The following is a 16166-nucleotide window of genomic DNA, read 5'->3' as shown; positions in this document are numbered from 1 at the left end:
GTCAACGATCTGGTAGGGAAATATTTGTTATATATTTGTTTGCCTCCAACCCCCATATATTTCAACATTTTGAGGCGACTCGAACGTGTTGTAAAGGGATGCCGCATCGAACATCTGCGTTCGACCATGTTGTGTTTTGTTTGCGCGTTGCTTCTTATTCCACGAAAAAAAGGAACAGCTTTTCCAGTGAGAGACACTGGAAGGTCCAACGAGAGAGTCGCGAGAGCGAGTGCCAAATATTCGGAGTAAGAGCGCAACAGGATACTGCTAGTCAGCTGTTAAGTATTTTGCACAGAAGGAGTGCTGTTATCAAAAGTGCTGTAAGGTTCACAACCCAAGAATAATAACTGTCGATAAGGGGTATTTCAAGAGTTGATTTTGATTGATGTGCAATAGAGTTGAGTTAAATTTCTAAATTGAAATGGATGGGCTTAAGAGTAAGACCACCGGCATGTAGTAAAAACATTTGCTTCTGGGTTTTAGCTTTACAATGTAAGAATTAAATAATGTAATGAACAGATTTAAAGCAATTATTATTTTAGTGTCGGTATTCAACTAATAATAATCAACTTTGTTAATTATATACATAATTTTAAAGTATTATTTAAAATTAATAGGTGCTGTTTGACTTCAGACTTCGTGCTTTTAAGTAGGTCTTTGCTCTTCCTTGCATTAATTTATAAAGTTGTTTGCAGTTTAAATGAATTTATTTTCAAAAGTATCCATGTTTGTCTGGCAGCCGTGAAATGTTTGACAGTCTGTCTTGGTGTTGAAAAGGGTTCGTATAGGGATAAGGCAGCTGGTCCCTTCCAGGAGTATGGGCTAATGGGATTCAGGATAGACAAAACAAATCTGACAGCTTGAATCAGCAACTGGTTACCTGTGAGGGGTATTGGGCTTAAACTTTTAATTAGTTAGTTTAACAACCAGCGTAATTTGTAAGAGACTCGTTGGCGAATTAATTAATAGATAATGGACCACATATTGTAGCTAAAAAGGGTTTTGCCCTTGGGTATATAAAATATGAGGGCCAACTAAACTATGTACTTGAGTGTTAGAAAATCAATTTTTACTCAAGGTCAAGCTTTGTTTTAAATCAATCAGCTTATTGCCAACCCAAGCATTCGCAAACAAGTGCTTATTTTTAAATTGCGATTCGCCGCCGACGTCAATTACTGACGCATATGGCAAGAAATTCCATAATTTCATCCCTACCTGTCGCATCACCTGATTTAGAAACATTTCCTTGGAACAAAACTTTATTTAAGGCGTGTTAGCTCACCAAATGTTGTAATAATAATACCACACAAAAGGCCGGCAGCAATTTTCCATTCCTTTGAGGGGATTCATCACAATTAGAAGCCGAGGATAACCAGGACACTTGTGCGGCTCGTCCATACCTCTCCGCATAATCCTGCTCCACTCATTATGGTCTCACCTGGGACCTTCGCAGTGGTAAAGGAACACGTGTCTGGCCCCGTCTGTGCTATAATTACGCACAGAGAGTCCTGTTTTGCTCTGGTTTTCCATCTGTGTGCATAACCAAACAGTTTATGCAAAACTCTCAATGACGTAGACGATTCTACGTCTGTGTCAAGTGCCATCGCTCACTGTCATTCTCAGAAAACTGATGAACAAAGCATGCTAATATTTGCTTCGAATCAATTAAATTGGTCGGTCAATGTTATAATTTATAATAGACATTTGTTTAGCTTACAAATTGCAGTCCACCTTTAAGATTTCAACTATTAAAGGTTTCAGTTGTGTACTTCTTCATTATGCAATGCATATAAAATAAATTACAACATACCCATTAAGTGCATTATTCCATAATAATAAAGATTAATTACAGATTAAACGGCTATAAAGCTGAAATGGGATCAAGATAAGATTTCAACAAGCTATAAGAGTAGGCAATAAAAATGATTTAAATGTAAGTAATTTTCATCAACTGATTGCATTTACATAAATCCAATTTGTTGCAGAATTTTAAACATTTTATCGTCGTAATATAATGAGTATCCTGGATTCGTTTAAAAATATGGAAGACGTATAATTTATTTCTTCCTAGGGGAGTGATTTTGTCTTTTGGCCATAAAATTGTAAAATTAATTCAAATTTTTAAAAGCTTAAAGATTAAACATGATATGTCAATAATTAATTATTAAATTTTACTTACTAAATACTTATAGGAAATCGGAAATATTTGGTTCTTTAACCGATCGAGATTATAGGATATATACTAGCAGCAATCAGAGGAGAATCTGAGATTATTTAAATGGCAACAGATTCGAAAAGTCTTGCTTATTACTCCTACAAGATGAGGCGGTCGGCAATAGAAATTAGCAATTTGTAAATAATTTTATGACATACAATGCTCGTTGAGAAGTAAAGACAACGCAGAATGTATAAATATTTAAAGCGAACAAATGGCATCAGAGATGCAATTGTCACAATCGCCAATCGAGTCAGAGTCATATTAAGTGAATGAAATGAAATGCGCTGTCAAAAGAAACAGAAATTCAGGTTCGCCCCGCCCCCCTGGAAACCGATTTAATTGTTCAGCCCTTCGATCGAACTTTCACAATTTTTTGCAGTCGCGATTCGACAGTCAAAGGCAGGGAAAAGTTGATTTTATATGACAGGACCAATTGTTCGGGTTGGTTTTTTCCATATTGTGGGGCCATCATTTATTTGATTACGCTTGGCCAAGTCAAGTTGTCATCTCCGTTTATTTATGTAGGGATATTTTTTATGTTGCCGGACGGGCTTGTTGAATGCTGAAATGGAATACATTATTTAAAAAGGACTCGTATAACGATATAAATATTCAGCCTCAACCAAATTGAATGTGGCGACGCACTGAAGAGGAATCGCACATCAATGGCGCACTGTCAATGAAATTTAAGAGATCGGAATACCCAACCATTTCTACCCATCTAGCACCATTTTCGTGCGAAATTAAATTTGCCCTGTGCTGCAGAAACTTGTAATGTCCTTGGCCAATTTTCGACGCTGCATAGCTAATGGGGCAACAACAGCTGCAGTGTGCTGCCTGCCTTCCTAACCGAACAAAAGGGCAATATGACGGGAAGTCGGCTGGGGATTTCGCACAGGAACTGAAAGAACCCTCCGTCTACCAACTTGTGCATTGTGCCGAGATCCAGGCCATAAAGTTGAGCCTAACCAGCCCGAAACTAATCGCGTTTGCGGCACGGCAGACTTGACTGACTGGTAAATTAATTTATAATAAGCGCACCTTGGTGCCCGATTAAATCTCACCCCACAAGTCAACTGGAGAGCTTCCATTGTACACACAATTAACTTGCGGTCGTGGTTGGTTTTCAGTGAACGAGACACTGTAGGGATTAAGCCCAAAATTTGCGAATAACTACCAAAGTTGTAACTATCAAGACAGCAATATTTATCATTAATAATGTTTTGTTATAACTCTGATAACGAGTTTCCAACTATTTGTAATGAAATAAGATATAAGCTCTACTATACCAACAAGTTTTAAAAAAATAAAAGCAAACAGGCAAACCGTTAATTGATATTTTGATTTATTTTATTAATTTTTTCGTTATAGATCTTAAAGGATGCGCTCCAATCCACGCTCACGGATCACGACTTCACGGACATTTCCCTCACCAAACCGGCGACCACCGAATTCGCCTTCGCGGAAGCTGCTTCCACGAAATCCACGTCCACCAAATCTGCGTCTACCGAATCCACGACGACGGTTGCCCCTCCTGAACCTGCGGATCCGGATTATCCTGCGCCTGCGCCTGCGCCTGCGAGTCTTTTCTGTGGTTGTGGATGCCGTAGAGGGGGCGGCAGTGGGGTCATCCGGTGTTGTTGGTGAGGTCGGCGATGTGGGAGAGGTTGGAGAGGTTGGTGAAGTTGGAGAAGTCGGAGAAGTTGGAGATGTCGGCGATGTTGGAGATGTCGGCGATGTGGGATCATCGGCAGCATAGACAGCAGCGATTATGGCCACTAGCCCCAACAAAAGGGTGAGTTTGGAACACATCTTGAGCTGTGTCGCTGGAACACTATACATCTTCCGAGTACACCCAGCTTTTTATAGGTCGAAATCGAAATGCTCTTGTCTTCGAGCCAACCAATCTGTGTTTGTTCTGACTCTTCTTGGGCTAAGACAGTTGGATGGCGAGTAAATAAACGAATCGCTCTTTAGTGGAAGAGCTAATATTGTGTGGAAAGTTTAGCATATTGTTTAATTGGAACAATGAACGGTGTGATACACACTGTGATATACAGTGGAATTCCGGGTACCAAAGCCAACAGCTTTTGTTCAAATAACGCGCTTGCTATTGTTAGGCCACCTGTTTTCCAATTATTTACCTTTTCACAACTCCCAATTTTCAAGATGAAATTATTCTTTACCAAAAAAATTATGTAATATCTTACATATAATTAAATTATTATTTATTGGTATTGTAGTCAAAAGATCTTTTATATTTTTAAATATTCTAATTTTATTCAAAGCTTAAATGCAAACAAATGCAAATGGCTTGTCAAGCTGGAAAATCTTTTAACGACATAACACCTATGTCGTATAATTGTCAACTCACTCCTTAATGAATATATCCGCATCCACACACACATACATATTATGTATCCTTCAGCATACTCACAATTTGCCATGAGCTGGCAAAAATTTATCGCTTATGGCATCAACAACTGTTGCCCATATATAAATTTGTGTGTGCTATATTTATCAGACGACGCAGCATGACGCTCATTATTGTTCAGCCCACGCTCCGCAGGCTCCCGTTTTCCCCATATATTTGTATATGTAATCCCATCCAGTTTCGCCCGATACGAACCCATGGAAGCCCTTGGGCCAGGCAGCATTTCGGGCTGAAATATAATGAAAATGGGAGACTATACAAAAACATTTCGTGTTAAATATTTTACATGCAAATTGCTGAAAAACTTGCCCAACATCCTTTGTCTTGTTGCACGTGGAAACTGTGATTTCCTTCCCAGTATGCGGAAAACGCTTTTATACTTTTCGCCTGGTTACACTTGGAAAGCAGTATTCAAACAATTGACTTCAGCTTAATTTGTATTAAACATTATTGTCTTAAGAAAGGGGACGAATGAAAGGGGACCTAGTATTTATACCTAGTGTAATGTACAATGCTATTACCAACAGTTTCTAAAGATCTCATGGTTCGCTAGTAAATACTTTAAAAAACTTTGCAACTCAGTTCTCTTGAATTGCAGTGTGATTTTTATTCTAAAGGCCATCTGGCTGTGATTGCTGAAATTCAAATTGTCAACAGCTTTCAAGGGGCAGACTGTGCCTTTTTTTGGGTCGTGTGCTTCGAAGACAAGGCTCATGACGTGGCCAAAACGTAAGAATGGTGGGATATCGAGGGAGCCAAAAATTAGAGGCAGAAGTGGCAAAGTCATGCATGGATCAGCTGCTCCCTTTTTGAGCCTCTCCTTAGCAGCCCAAAGCTGTTTTTGCGTCTTGATTTCATGTCAAGACATTTACAAATTACGCCTGCCCCAAGGTTCACACTTGTTGGTCTGCCGCGGTTGCCGCAAATCCCACTCTTACTCTTGGCCAAATCAATGGCTGCAGTTTTTCTTTTTGGCCAGTCTGGCCCACTCGGAAGGTTCAAACAGTTCAAATGTCAGACCAGCAAATTGAGTGACAATGATGCGGTCGATGCCTTAACTGGAGGTTGTTTTTCTCTATTCACGTCCATTATTATTTTGGGTCAAAAGTGATTTCGGGTTTTATTTCATTTTACCTCCAGGAGCAAACCTATTTTTTGTTTCTATATTGATGTATAGCTTTCTATATGGTTTCGGGAAAATAAGTGCATATCACTTTCTTGTAGGGCAGACTAACTAACTAGTGTAATTTGCCTTTTGAAAATATTTTTCCAGCAAAGGCCCTGTGAAGACTTCTTGCCGGTGTAATTACGTACTAGAAAGTGGCCTTAGGAGCTCGTAATCTGCCAATTGCATGGTGTACATATTCAGGAGCTACATCAGCATCATAATGCCATCCCACCGACCCTACTTAGAGTGAGCCAACAATCGGGGCCAAGTGGCTGTGGCCCCGCCATTCAAATTGCAATTGAGGCGAGGCTCCTCCGCCCACGAACATATGATGGCAATTTGCTCGACATAACAAGGCGGGATTTCCCCAACATCAGTGGCTTTTCCAGGGAGTGAGGAGTAGGAATGGGAAGGGGATAACTAGCCGCTTATTACCCCGTTCATTAATTTCCAGTGCAAATGTTTTGCTCGACTGGCCCGAAACGCCACCAGGCCATCATCATGATAGGCAGCATGAACACCGCCAGCCAAATTGGGTTAATTACCATTGTGTATGACATTTAGCCACTTTGTGCAGTGACCTCCACTGTACTTTTGTGTGCTGGGTGTTGTATGACATATAAAAATCGCACACCATCAGCTGAGCAATTTGCATAAGCTTCATCCACGCATCGTCGTCTGGAGCTGTAAAAACAAATGCCACGGCAAATTGGTAAATTTATAGCAAAAAGCTGCGCAAAAAAAAGAAATGGCCAAGATGGCTAAGGGGGTAAACCAGTCGAGTTATGGCATTTTTATGAACTCAGCTTGGTCTCCTTCCCAGACGGAAAGCAATTACTCCAAGTTTGAGTCCTATTGGGGCTCAATGGTGAGACGAACTGGCTCATCTCTCATACGGGGGCTGATTCATGGCCGTAGTTTGCATGTCTGCCTGTCTAACCCCTGACCCCCAAACCTTAACCCTCTAAGCCCATCGCTAAGTGCCTGTCTATGATGTCTGCTCGCGTCTGCCAATATGTTTGTCTAAACAAAGAGATAAGATAACCGACAAGTTTATGTCCCGGATCAATGAGGCATTGGACAGGCGGAGAAATGCTCCATCAAGCCCACTTTGTCTGGCAACATTTGATCAATTTAATAAGTAATGATGAGACAGATTCAGATTTTTATGCTACATTAAATACGCCGAAACAATTTTTAAATTGCCCACAAATTCAGCGTTAAGCGATGTGGTAGTTGTTCTATTTTAAGATTTAAATATATCTATGTAAATATGTATATAACACTTAACCGATTTATTTTGATCTTGACTTTAAGCGGATAAAAAACCTGAGGAAAACAAAGAAAAAAAAAATGGTATTTCCGTTTATCTGTTTAATTAGCTTTTCTTGTTGTACACCAGTGTAATTAAACAAAAAGAACCCCTGCCTTTGTCTGCTTAAAACTGAAGATATTGATATTTGTCATGCAAACAAGCCAAGACCAATAAGCCATCTTCATAACACTTGCCAATAATTCACATTTGACAAACAAAGCTCTCCTATAAATACTCGTGCTTCTGACTTGACTGCCAGCAGAATGTGGTGGAGTGGCATATACATTTCTTCGCTCCAGGCACTCGACTCTAAATCTGTTTATACACAACATTTTCCATTAAATTTAAAGCTTTTTCTATTTGCCGCTGGAGCAAAACATGCCGTGGGCCATCTCGAAAGCAGTGTTGACCTATATTGCTTTTCGTTTTATTTTATTCCACCGACCCTGTTCAGTTCTGGCTGCCAAGCTCCGTCAAGTTGCCCGATGTTTGTGCACTTTTGTGCACTTTTTGCCCAACATCCTTTGACTGATTTGCTTACATTTTTGATGCGAGGCGCAAAAAGCAGCAGATTCAAATCCCGTTATGCATGTCACAGAACAACTGTAGGAATGGCATACAATATTGTCCTGCGGCAGCAACAACCTACAATCCTACCATGGACCATAGACAATGCCAAATAGTACATATGGAGGAGCTTACATGCGATGGGTTTCGACTCCATTTCGAGCCAGAAGCCCCGAGGTCCCAACTCTGCGTTGTTGATTTAAACCAATGTCAGGCTGTCGTTCGAATAGTCAAATCCCTTCATCTCACTGCCTTGAACTCCTTGGCTGGTTGGTTTTTCGCTCAGACGCGGGCACATGGCTGGTTTTATTTCAATATTTTCATGGATAAATGTCCGCCCTTGGGTTGGGAAAACCTCTGGGGAAATGCTGCCATGCTGCAAAGCGCGTCTATGAAGTTTGCTTCAAATATGATTTGTGTAATTTGCCCTGCACTCTACTTGCAGTAAATCAACTTTGTTTGACTCATTTACGGGCAATTTGGCAGTTCAATTGGACAGGTATGTTAAGCAAACACTTGGGATAAATTAATTGTGCAATAGAGATTTACAAGGCAATTTAATAATTAGGCAAATGCTTAGCACATCATGAGAAGTAAATGTTTCCAACTACAGCAATTTGTCAGTTTAAATTACATTAAATAGGGCTTTAAACAGGGAACATCGACTAAAGTCTATCATAACCAAATCAATTTATTTTGGCAGCAACTTGAAGAATGTGTGACATGGCTCTATAAATACGCAAACCTTAATATTATGCCTGTTGCTAAGACAATACATATATGTATTGTGGAACCTTTTAGGCTCAGCCTATTCAACCTCCGCTCCATTTTCCAAGCCAGTGTCCCGAAAATACCTCGCTCATTAAGTATGCCTGCTTGACTGCCGGCAAGAAGTCGGGAAAACTGGGTGAAAACCCCAAAAGGAACCCCCATTCTTGGCTGGTATCCACTTACCCAACTCTCATGCCTTATGCAGGCTCCTTTTTATCGTTTTAATTTTCCGTTCGGCCCATCATGAATTTATATAAAATGCTGGGAACACCCCTAAAATCCCTCTGCCCTGATCTTTATTTGCTTAGCTTCCTCTTCTGATAACGTAATTTGTTGGCTCCTCTAAAAGCGGGCTTTGGCACAAATTGATTTGTGAGTAAGTTGATTTCGATTGATTTTAATCAATGAGCGCTTGCGAACTGCTATTGAAAATCAGTTTAGGAAACCTGCGAGTGGTCCCAGCTCCAGCACTTGGCAAATTATTTGATTATTGTGCAAGTCAATCCCGGACACTTGGTAACCAATTCAAATTAAAGTTTGTCCCCCAATATCCAGTCAAAGAAGAAGACCAAATGGAGCGTATCATTTGAATGTTTTCATGGTGGGTTTCTTCGCCGAATTTCCAATTTTTTCGGGTATCATCATTTTGAAGCTGAAAGTTGCATGCAGGTATAAAATAGACGTAGTATAATGTTCAGAATGATTCCCTTTCAAAATCCAGTTATATACCAAAAAGAGTCTTATATATATATTTAATTGTATTACGAGTTTCTCATATTGTAAAACTTTTAAACCAATCTAACGTTTTAATATTCAAATTTAAAGTTATAGAATCCTTTGTCAGTTGTTAAAGAAGTGTTTGCTATTATTGCAACACCTGTATAGGTAGTTTTATTAATCAAGTTTTTCATTTTTATCTGTAAGGGCATCAAGTCACCGCCTGAAACGTGGCTAATTTCCGCTGGCCGGAAAGCAAAATAAACAAAATCACCATAAAAAGGGCATAACGGCAAAAATGGAAAATAAATGGGAGGGGAAAGTCTGCTACGCAGCTACAAAAGGGAAGCCAGCTGAAAAGGGGCCATATTGGGGGCAAAAAACAGCCGAAATTGAAATGCAAAAAGCAACGAAAACAAAGCGTTTAGATAACCGCAAAGAGCAACAATGATAGCAACAACAAAGACGGCGGTTGGGCGACAAAAATGGCGCACAAACCGGAAATAGACAAGTGAAATCCCCACTCCCCATTTCCCTTTTCCATTTTTGGGGCCGTAATGGCGGCTTAAATGCGGCATGTGTGTTGTTTCCACAAGGAAAGTTCATGGCATATAAAAATATATATGTTTTTATTTTACTTTATTTTATTTGATTTTATGCTGCTGCTTCTTTGCCATCTCCTCACAATTTATGCAAAAGCCAATGACCAAAAATATTTGTACATACTCGTATAAGTTTGTATAGTGCGACTCTGGGCTGTTACTTTGATTACCCTGCTTCCATTCAGGGTTCATGCATCTGTGGCAAATTTAATGCAAAGTGATACGTGAAGACGTTCTTCGACTTTCTCCTCGTTCACATTTGCGTAATTTGAATGACATTTTAGCGCAGGGAAAACAGACTGAACGGAAAAGGAAAAGCAACTTCAAGTGAGTTGGAGCATCGATGGGGATTTGATTTGGACTCAAGTCAAAAACCTGCTTTTGTGCTTTTTTGCCTGAAATTTAAGTAAAATGAATGAAACAGACAGCAACTTAAATGCTTAATTTCTAATCAGTTTATTTACCTAATTTACTCATAATTACATTATTAACACTAGTACATTTTGTTCATCGACATGCATCTAAACTGCAAGCAAGTCAATCACTTGTGCAATTGTTCAGCAAGCAAAGAAGCCAATTTATTGATTATTGAATGCAAAGTATGGAAAATTCAAATTCATCGACAGCAATAAAATTTCATTAAAATGCACAACACTAACACGTGCCCCTAACGATTTCGATCCAAACGTGAGCAACTCATTGGACCATTTGGTAAAAGGTTGCCCAGCTCCATGATCGGAATATGGTAAATTAAGCATTTCATTAGCGCCACTTGGTCGGCGAATATGTATAATATATATAACCATCCCCATGGGCCCCACTTTCCCCTCTGTTGGCGAATGTTGGCCAGCATGTGTGAAATATCAGCAGCCAATTTATGACGCTTGCGTGGCGCTGACTTTGTTTACTAAATACCCTGGCTTACCCCCTTTCACCACCGAGGACTGTGCATCAAATCAAATTAAATTTAATGGGTAAAGCGATGCCACAACAGCAGTCTCTTGGTCAGAGAGAAAAGGTTCGTTCAGCAATGTGTCTAAATCAAATTAACGTCGAGATGAAAAGCTGGATGGAATGGAGGTATCACAGGGCGGATTGTATGAATTCGCATAAATTCCTGTGATTCTTACGAGCTGCGCCGGCGAGTGCTAGGCAAAATGTTCAGCATTTCGCTAACAAAAAGAATATAATCAAAAAAGCCAACGTCAGCAAATTGTCAACATTCCAGATTGCAATTAACTAAATGGAAATTGTTGTTAAGAATCGCAGGAAAACGTATAGTATTTTAAGACAATCAAATGATGTATATAATTCTGGATGTATTTTTAGAACTTAAGATACATTCTTAATTTTTTTCCGATATGTTCCGCTCCCAAATAGAATAAACAAACTGCTTTGGTCGTCTATTAACCCCGAACATCATTTGTTACCCACCAAACCTATATTTTTTTCTGAGGCAGCAGAGTAGCAAAGCGGTAACAAAACTATAAATAATATGTACGAAATATGGCGAGCAATAAGTAAATACTGTCCACGCCCATCTTCTTTTATCCATTCACCGCCCTCATATCATAGATGAGAAAAACTCAAGCGAGAATCATAAATCAAAGTTAATGGAGAGCGATTAATTTGTGCCCTTTTCTGACAATCAACAACAAAATACATACATTCTTACACAGAGCTCCAAAGATATTCTACGTACCAATTGTTAGTTTACCAACTAGTTAATATAACTGCTTAGATACACATTTACTCATCTTATTTCTTATTTAATAAGGTTCAAATGAATATATTGGATTTATTTATATTTGGAATTTCGATCTCTTTAAATAAATTTTCTATAAGTAAGTACATTTTAATAAAATGGGAGTACTAGGTTTTAAACTTCGCTGTTGAGCACGCTGCACACTTTGGAAAACAAACTCGTATATCACGCACGCCTGGTCAGAGATCGAGGGAATTCTCTGGATGACAGGTGGCTCAGGTGTAAAGAGGAGTCCACCAGGTGAGGAGAGACCCGAAGAAGTGTCAGACATTCGTTACCGAATCCCAAAAGTAGGCAACACTTTTACACCCTGCTATCCCGATGATGATGATGGATGGGTCTCGCTTACATGGATATTTTTGGTAGGGGATCTATTACGACTCAGCTAACTGTAATTCATAATGCTAACATGTGTTACCAAGACAATATTCGAAAAATGGCAAAGTGGCAAGCATTTAGCTGGAAACACAAATTACTTGACTTCAATGGGGGTCCAAAGCCATAAATTAATTATGCTAAGCTATGAAAATAATTGAGTGTCGTTAGCGCTGGCCAAGATAGATTAACATGAACTCTGGTTAAATTGAATGCTGCCTTAATCCACATAAATGTTTTTGTATATATAATTAGGTACATATATAAGCAACTTAAATAAAATAAAATGTGGCTCAACTAGTGAAGCTCGTAATTTAGCTAAAATAAGTCGTATTTTTGTTCCCAATTAAAAGGAACAGAAAACATCTTTTAAGAAGGATTACTATCTATACTTTCATATTATTTTATTATTATCTATTCTATAACATGAATCAGAATATTTTTTTAATACGTGACATCAGACATTTCTAGGCAATTCAAATTTAATAAACGGAATGAATATGCAGACGGCCAATTGTGAAAACATAGCTGAGCTGCGTCAATAGGGTTCCTGTTGGCCAAGTGGCCAATAAATGCACTCAAATGATGCCAATCGCTCGGGCGCACTTCACTTCTCTCTCTTTCTAAGTATTTGCTACTCTGCACTTGAGGCTTATTCCCTTCCTTTTCTGTCTTTCTGCTTCCCTCTCTGTCTGGCATTCCTTTTGTTTCACCTTGCCAATATTTGCACTTAAGTGCGACCATAAAAATTCGATGCGATTCGGGGCATCTGTGAGAAAAGAGAAAGCATCAGGAGCAAGAAAGAGATAGATGGAAGGCAGTGAAATACAGATAGAGTGGGAAGGCGGATTTCACTTCTTTGGGGGGTAATTGCAATTTTGTTGTTCGCTCACGTTCGCCTTTTGGCATGGCTTTATTTACACTTGAACTTAAAATTGTGGCACGCGCACGACGTTTACACGCACACACAGACACGCAGTCACTTAGGGGCACACCAAACACGCAACAAGGAAAAACCAGACTGACGTACAAAGCGGAGAGCGGGATGGAACAGGATTTCAGGATAAAGTGTAAGTTCACCCCACTATCAGGGGTTTCATGATAATTCAATTTTTATAGTTTTCCAATCAGAACTCATGCAATTTAATTATATGTTAACATATTCACTTTGTGTTTTAATAAAAGTAAGCTTGTAGATTCTTTAATAATTTCCCGACTAAGAGCTCAACTAAATATTACCCCGCATAAACGTCCATCCTTACCATTTACCTGTGGAAACGGGTGGCTATATGTGGTGGTCCTTCAGCCGATTTGTAATCATCGAAACGTTTGTTCAAGAACACAGACACACCTTGTCATTTATTGCACTGCAATTGAAGTTTAACTAAAAAATTGTTAAAGATGGAGTGTCGCATCGATTGTAAAGGGGCGGAAACTGAAATTAAAGCCTTTTCAGACCAGTGGACCATGGGACTTTCAAGGGAAACTACCAAGTGCGACCACCAGACTGCTCCCCTTTTTTTATCTTGCATTTTCGTCGATATATGAACACCGCAACGACGATCCTTAGATTTGAGAACAGGGAGTAAATACTACACAGAAACCGATGCGGAAAGTGTTTGGGGTAACCCTTCAGCTGCGTTTACATCAATTACTTTGAGAGTTTTTTAGCCGATGGGGGCTGAAAAATGGCGAGGGAAGCGAAATGGGAATGGGAATGGGCTATTGGAGAGCAGTTGGATTGCTGTTTTGCCTTTTCAGCGGTCGTCAGCGCAACGAATTTCAATTTAACAAATACGAATTCGAGTGCCCGTCAAAAAGGAAAATAGAAAGCCCTTAAGGATCGACGATATAGTGTGATGCCCTGTTGATGGAATACCCTAAAATGATTTTTAATTTTTCCAGTTATACCTTTCTGTCACTTAAGTATGAATAAAATATATAAATACGTACATAAATATAGAATTACTTAGATAAATGAATCAAAAAATAAGGCAGAATGGATCATAACCATTTTGTAGAGATCCAAATCTGCTATATTAACCTCATTAATAATTCTATTAAAATATAATATGCTAGAAATAGGGTAACCATAATGCTCACCAACAAGTTTGGTCTACGAATAAGTCCGGGTAAATAAATTCCAGCCATGTGAGAGGATGATGGGGAAATGGGTGCTGGAAATTCTGCGGTTGGGTGGCTATTCTGCCCACGGAATCAGAGGGAATTCGCTGTATTTTTGCGTGTTTTTTTTTCACGCCGCGTTGCCACGTCAAAAGGAGTTGGCCAAGCATATAAATTAAATGATGGTCGGCGTTGGGTGATTGAAATTAGGCGGTCGACAGAGCGATGGATGTAAAACTTTCGTGAATGAAATTTAAACAAGTTTTTTGGGAGGGTGGAAACAGGTCATTGCATTCCACTCGAGAGTTATATTAGGAATTTCTGCTGGAACGAAATTCTCACCATATAAATAACGTGGCAGAAAGGCAAGTTCCATAGAACCATCTAAGATATCGCCCGGACCATTTATCATTCGGGGAAATGCAGTTGGAGCCATTAGGGGAAAGTGCAGTCGGTTCCCGAAGTTATGGCATCCATGGGCCATGTGTCAATGTTCAATGGAGTCCTATTCATGGAAGTCGCAAGGATCGGGAAAGGGGTGACACGGAAAAGTGGAGAACATCGACGCGAATGAAATATGCCGAAAGAATGTGGTGGCAGAGAACCCACAACTATGATTATGTGGCAAAGAAACAATCCATTTAAGTAATCAAAGACTGAATAATGGATGCAACCTGTCACGTTAGAAACTTCATCGTTGTAAATGGTTATGAGTTGCATTCAGTGGAAGTATTTAAATGTTCTTGATTGATGGCTAAGCATATCTAAAGATATTGGGACATTTTATAAAGAGTACGGTGAGCTTATTAAACGATTAACTATTACTTAATATTTAAAATTTAAATTCTAACATAAACAATCAAATGAAATTTTTCTCTTAGCTCATTTAATCTGTGTTCCAAACGGTTAAGCAGACAGATTCATAATTACAAACTGAACAAAGCTTTTCAAGTGGAACATCTTTCTTTTCCAAAGAATCAAAGTGAAATAAAGTACCAACTGAATTAAGTTATAAAAGTTCGTAATTGTTCGCCATCGGCGAGTTGACTTTCAATGACTCGTGAATATCGTCTTCGAGACCCTTTGTGCGCTTTACTCCCATTAGGAACATTAGGAATTAATTTTCAGGAACTTTTTAATATGCCGTAATAATTCGTGATTCTATCCGGAATGGAGTGGCCTACTATATTTTCGTGACCCTTTTGGTTCAGTCGATTTTCGAGGTGCTGGGAGCCATGGATTGGTGACCTAGGCACGTGCAACTTTTCTGTGGTGAAGGGAACTTTGAAAATTGCGCATACGCCACGTTGACCCTGGTAACATGCCAGGTGTTGTGTCAGTATTTGGCATTTCAGACGGCAGCCCATCAAGCCAGCAGCGGTCAACAGCAGTGTCAACAAAATCTGGAGTGTGGTTTTTGAAAATGGAGCTGAGGTTGCAGCCCTAGAAGCATATCGGATTTTTGCAGTTATGTGAACCGAAAGGTACCGGAAATAGAAAAATTAAAGTGGAGTACACCTACGAATTCAAAATAATTACGTTTATTTAATGGCTTTTGTATGCGTATAATGTTGATCATTACGAATCTCTTACAATAGGATTAAAAAAGCGGAAACAAAAATTCTGCTAAGACAATTTTTTTTTAAAGCTTTACTGCAAACTAGGACTACTTTCTCTTTATTAAGCCCTGCAAAATGGCAAAAAAAAAGGCCAAACAAAAACCGTGCTAACGGAAATTGCTGAACAATACGAGGATATGTAACACGCACACACTCAATTACATGCCACACACGAGCAAGCACACCAGTCGAACGCACACCCACACACTCGCAGGCCAGACGGGCAGAAAGGCAACAGTGTTGGTGGCAGAGTCCACAATCCACATTACGTATACGCAGCAGCAATGCTCGAGTTGAGTTGAGTTGACTTGCGGCATGTTGACAACACTTCGCAATTGGGTTAATTGTACATCGACGCGCTTTTCTACGAGCTCTCCTCCAGCCAAGTGGAAAATGGCTGAGCCCACTGCCCTTTAAATATGGGTCAATGCATTGGGCCAAACTTGAATGCGGGTGGGAATTTAAATAGACTAATTTCTATTTAATATGTT

General features: G+C 39.4%; 1 protein-coding gene across 1 annotated transcript; it reads right to left on the bottom strand.

Annotated features, from left to right (window-relative positions):
• Positions 1-3575: 3575 nt before the first annotated feature.
• On the bottom strand, positions 3576-4066 carry LOC6618310 (probable serine/threonine-protein kinase irlD). Its single transcript, XM_002042547.2, has one exon. It carries the CDS (start codon positions 4058-4060, stop codon positions 3593-3595), a length of 468 nt encoding a protein of 155 aa, XP_002042583.2. The 5' UTR covers positions 4061-4066; the 3' UTR covers positions 3576-3592.
• Positions 4067-16166: the final 12100 nt, after the last annotated feature.

The sequence above is a fragment of the Drosophila sechellia genome, chromosome 3L, assembly GCF_004382195.2.
Source record: "Drosophila sechellia strain sech25 chromosome 3L, ASM438219v1, whole genome shotgun sequence".
Taxonomy (NCBI): Eukaryota; Metazoa; Arthropoda; class Insecta; order Diptera; family Drosophilidae; genus Drosophila; species Drosophila sechellia.
Note: the sequence above shows the minus strand (reverse complement) of the source record. Positions and strands in the feature narration are given on the sequence as shown.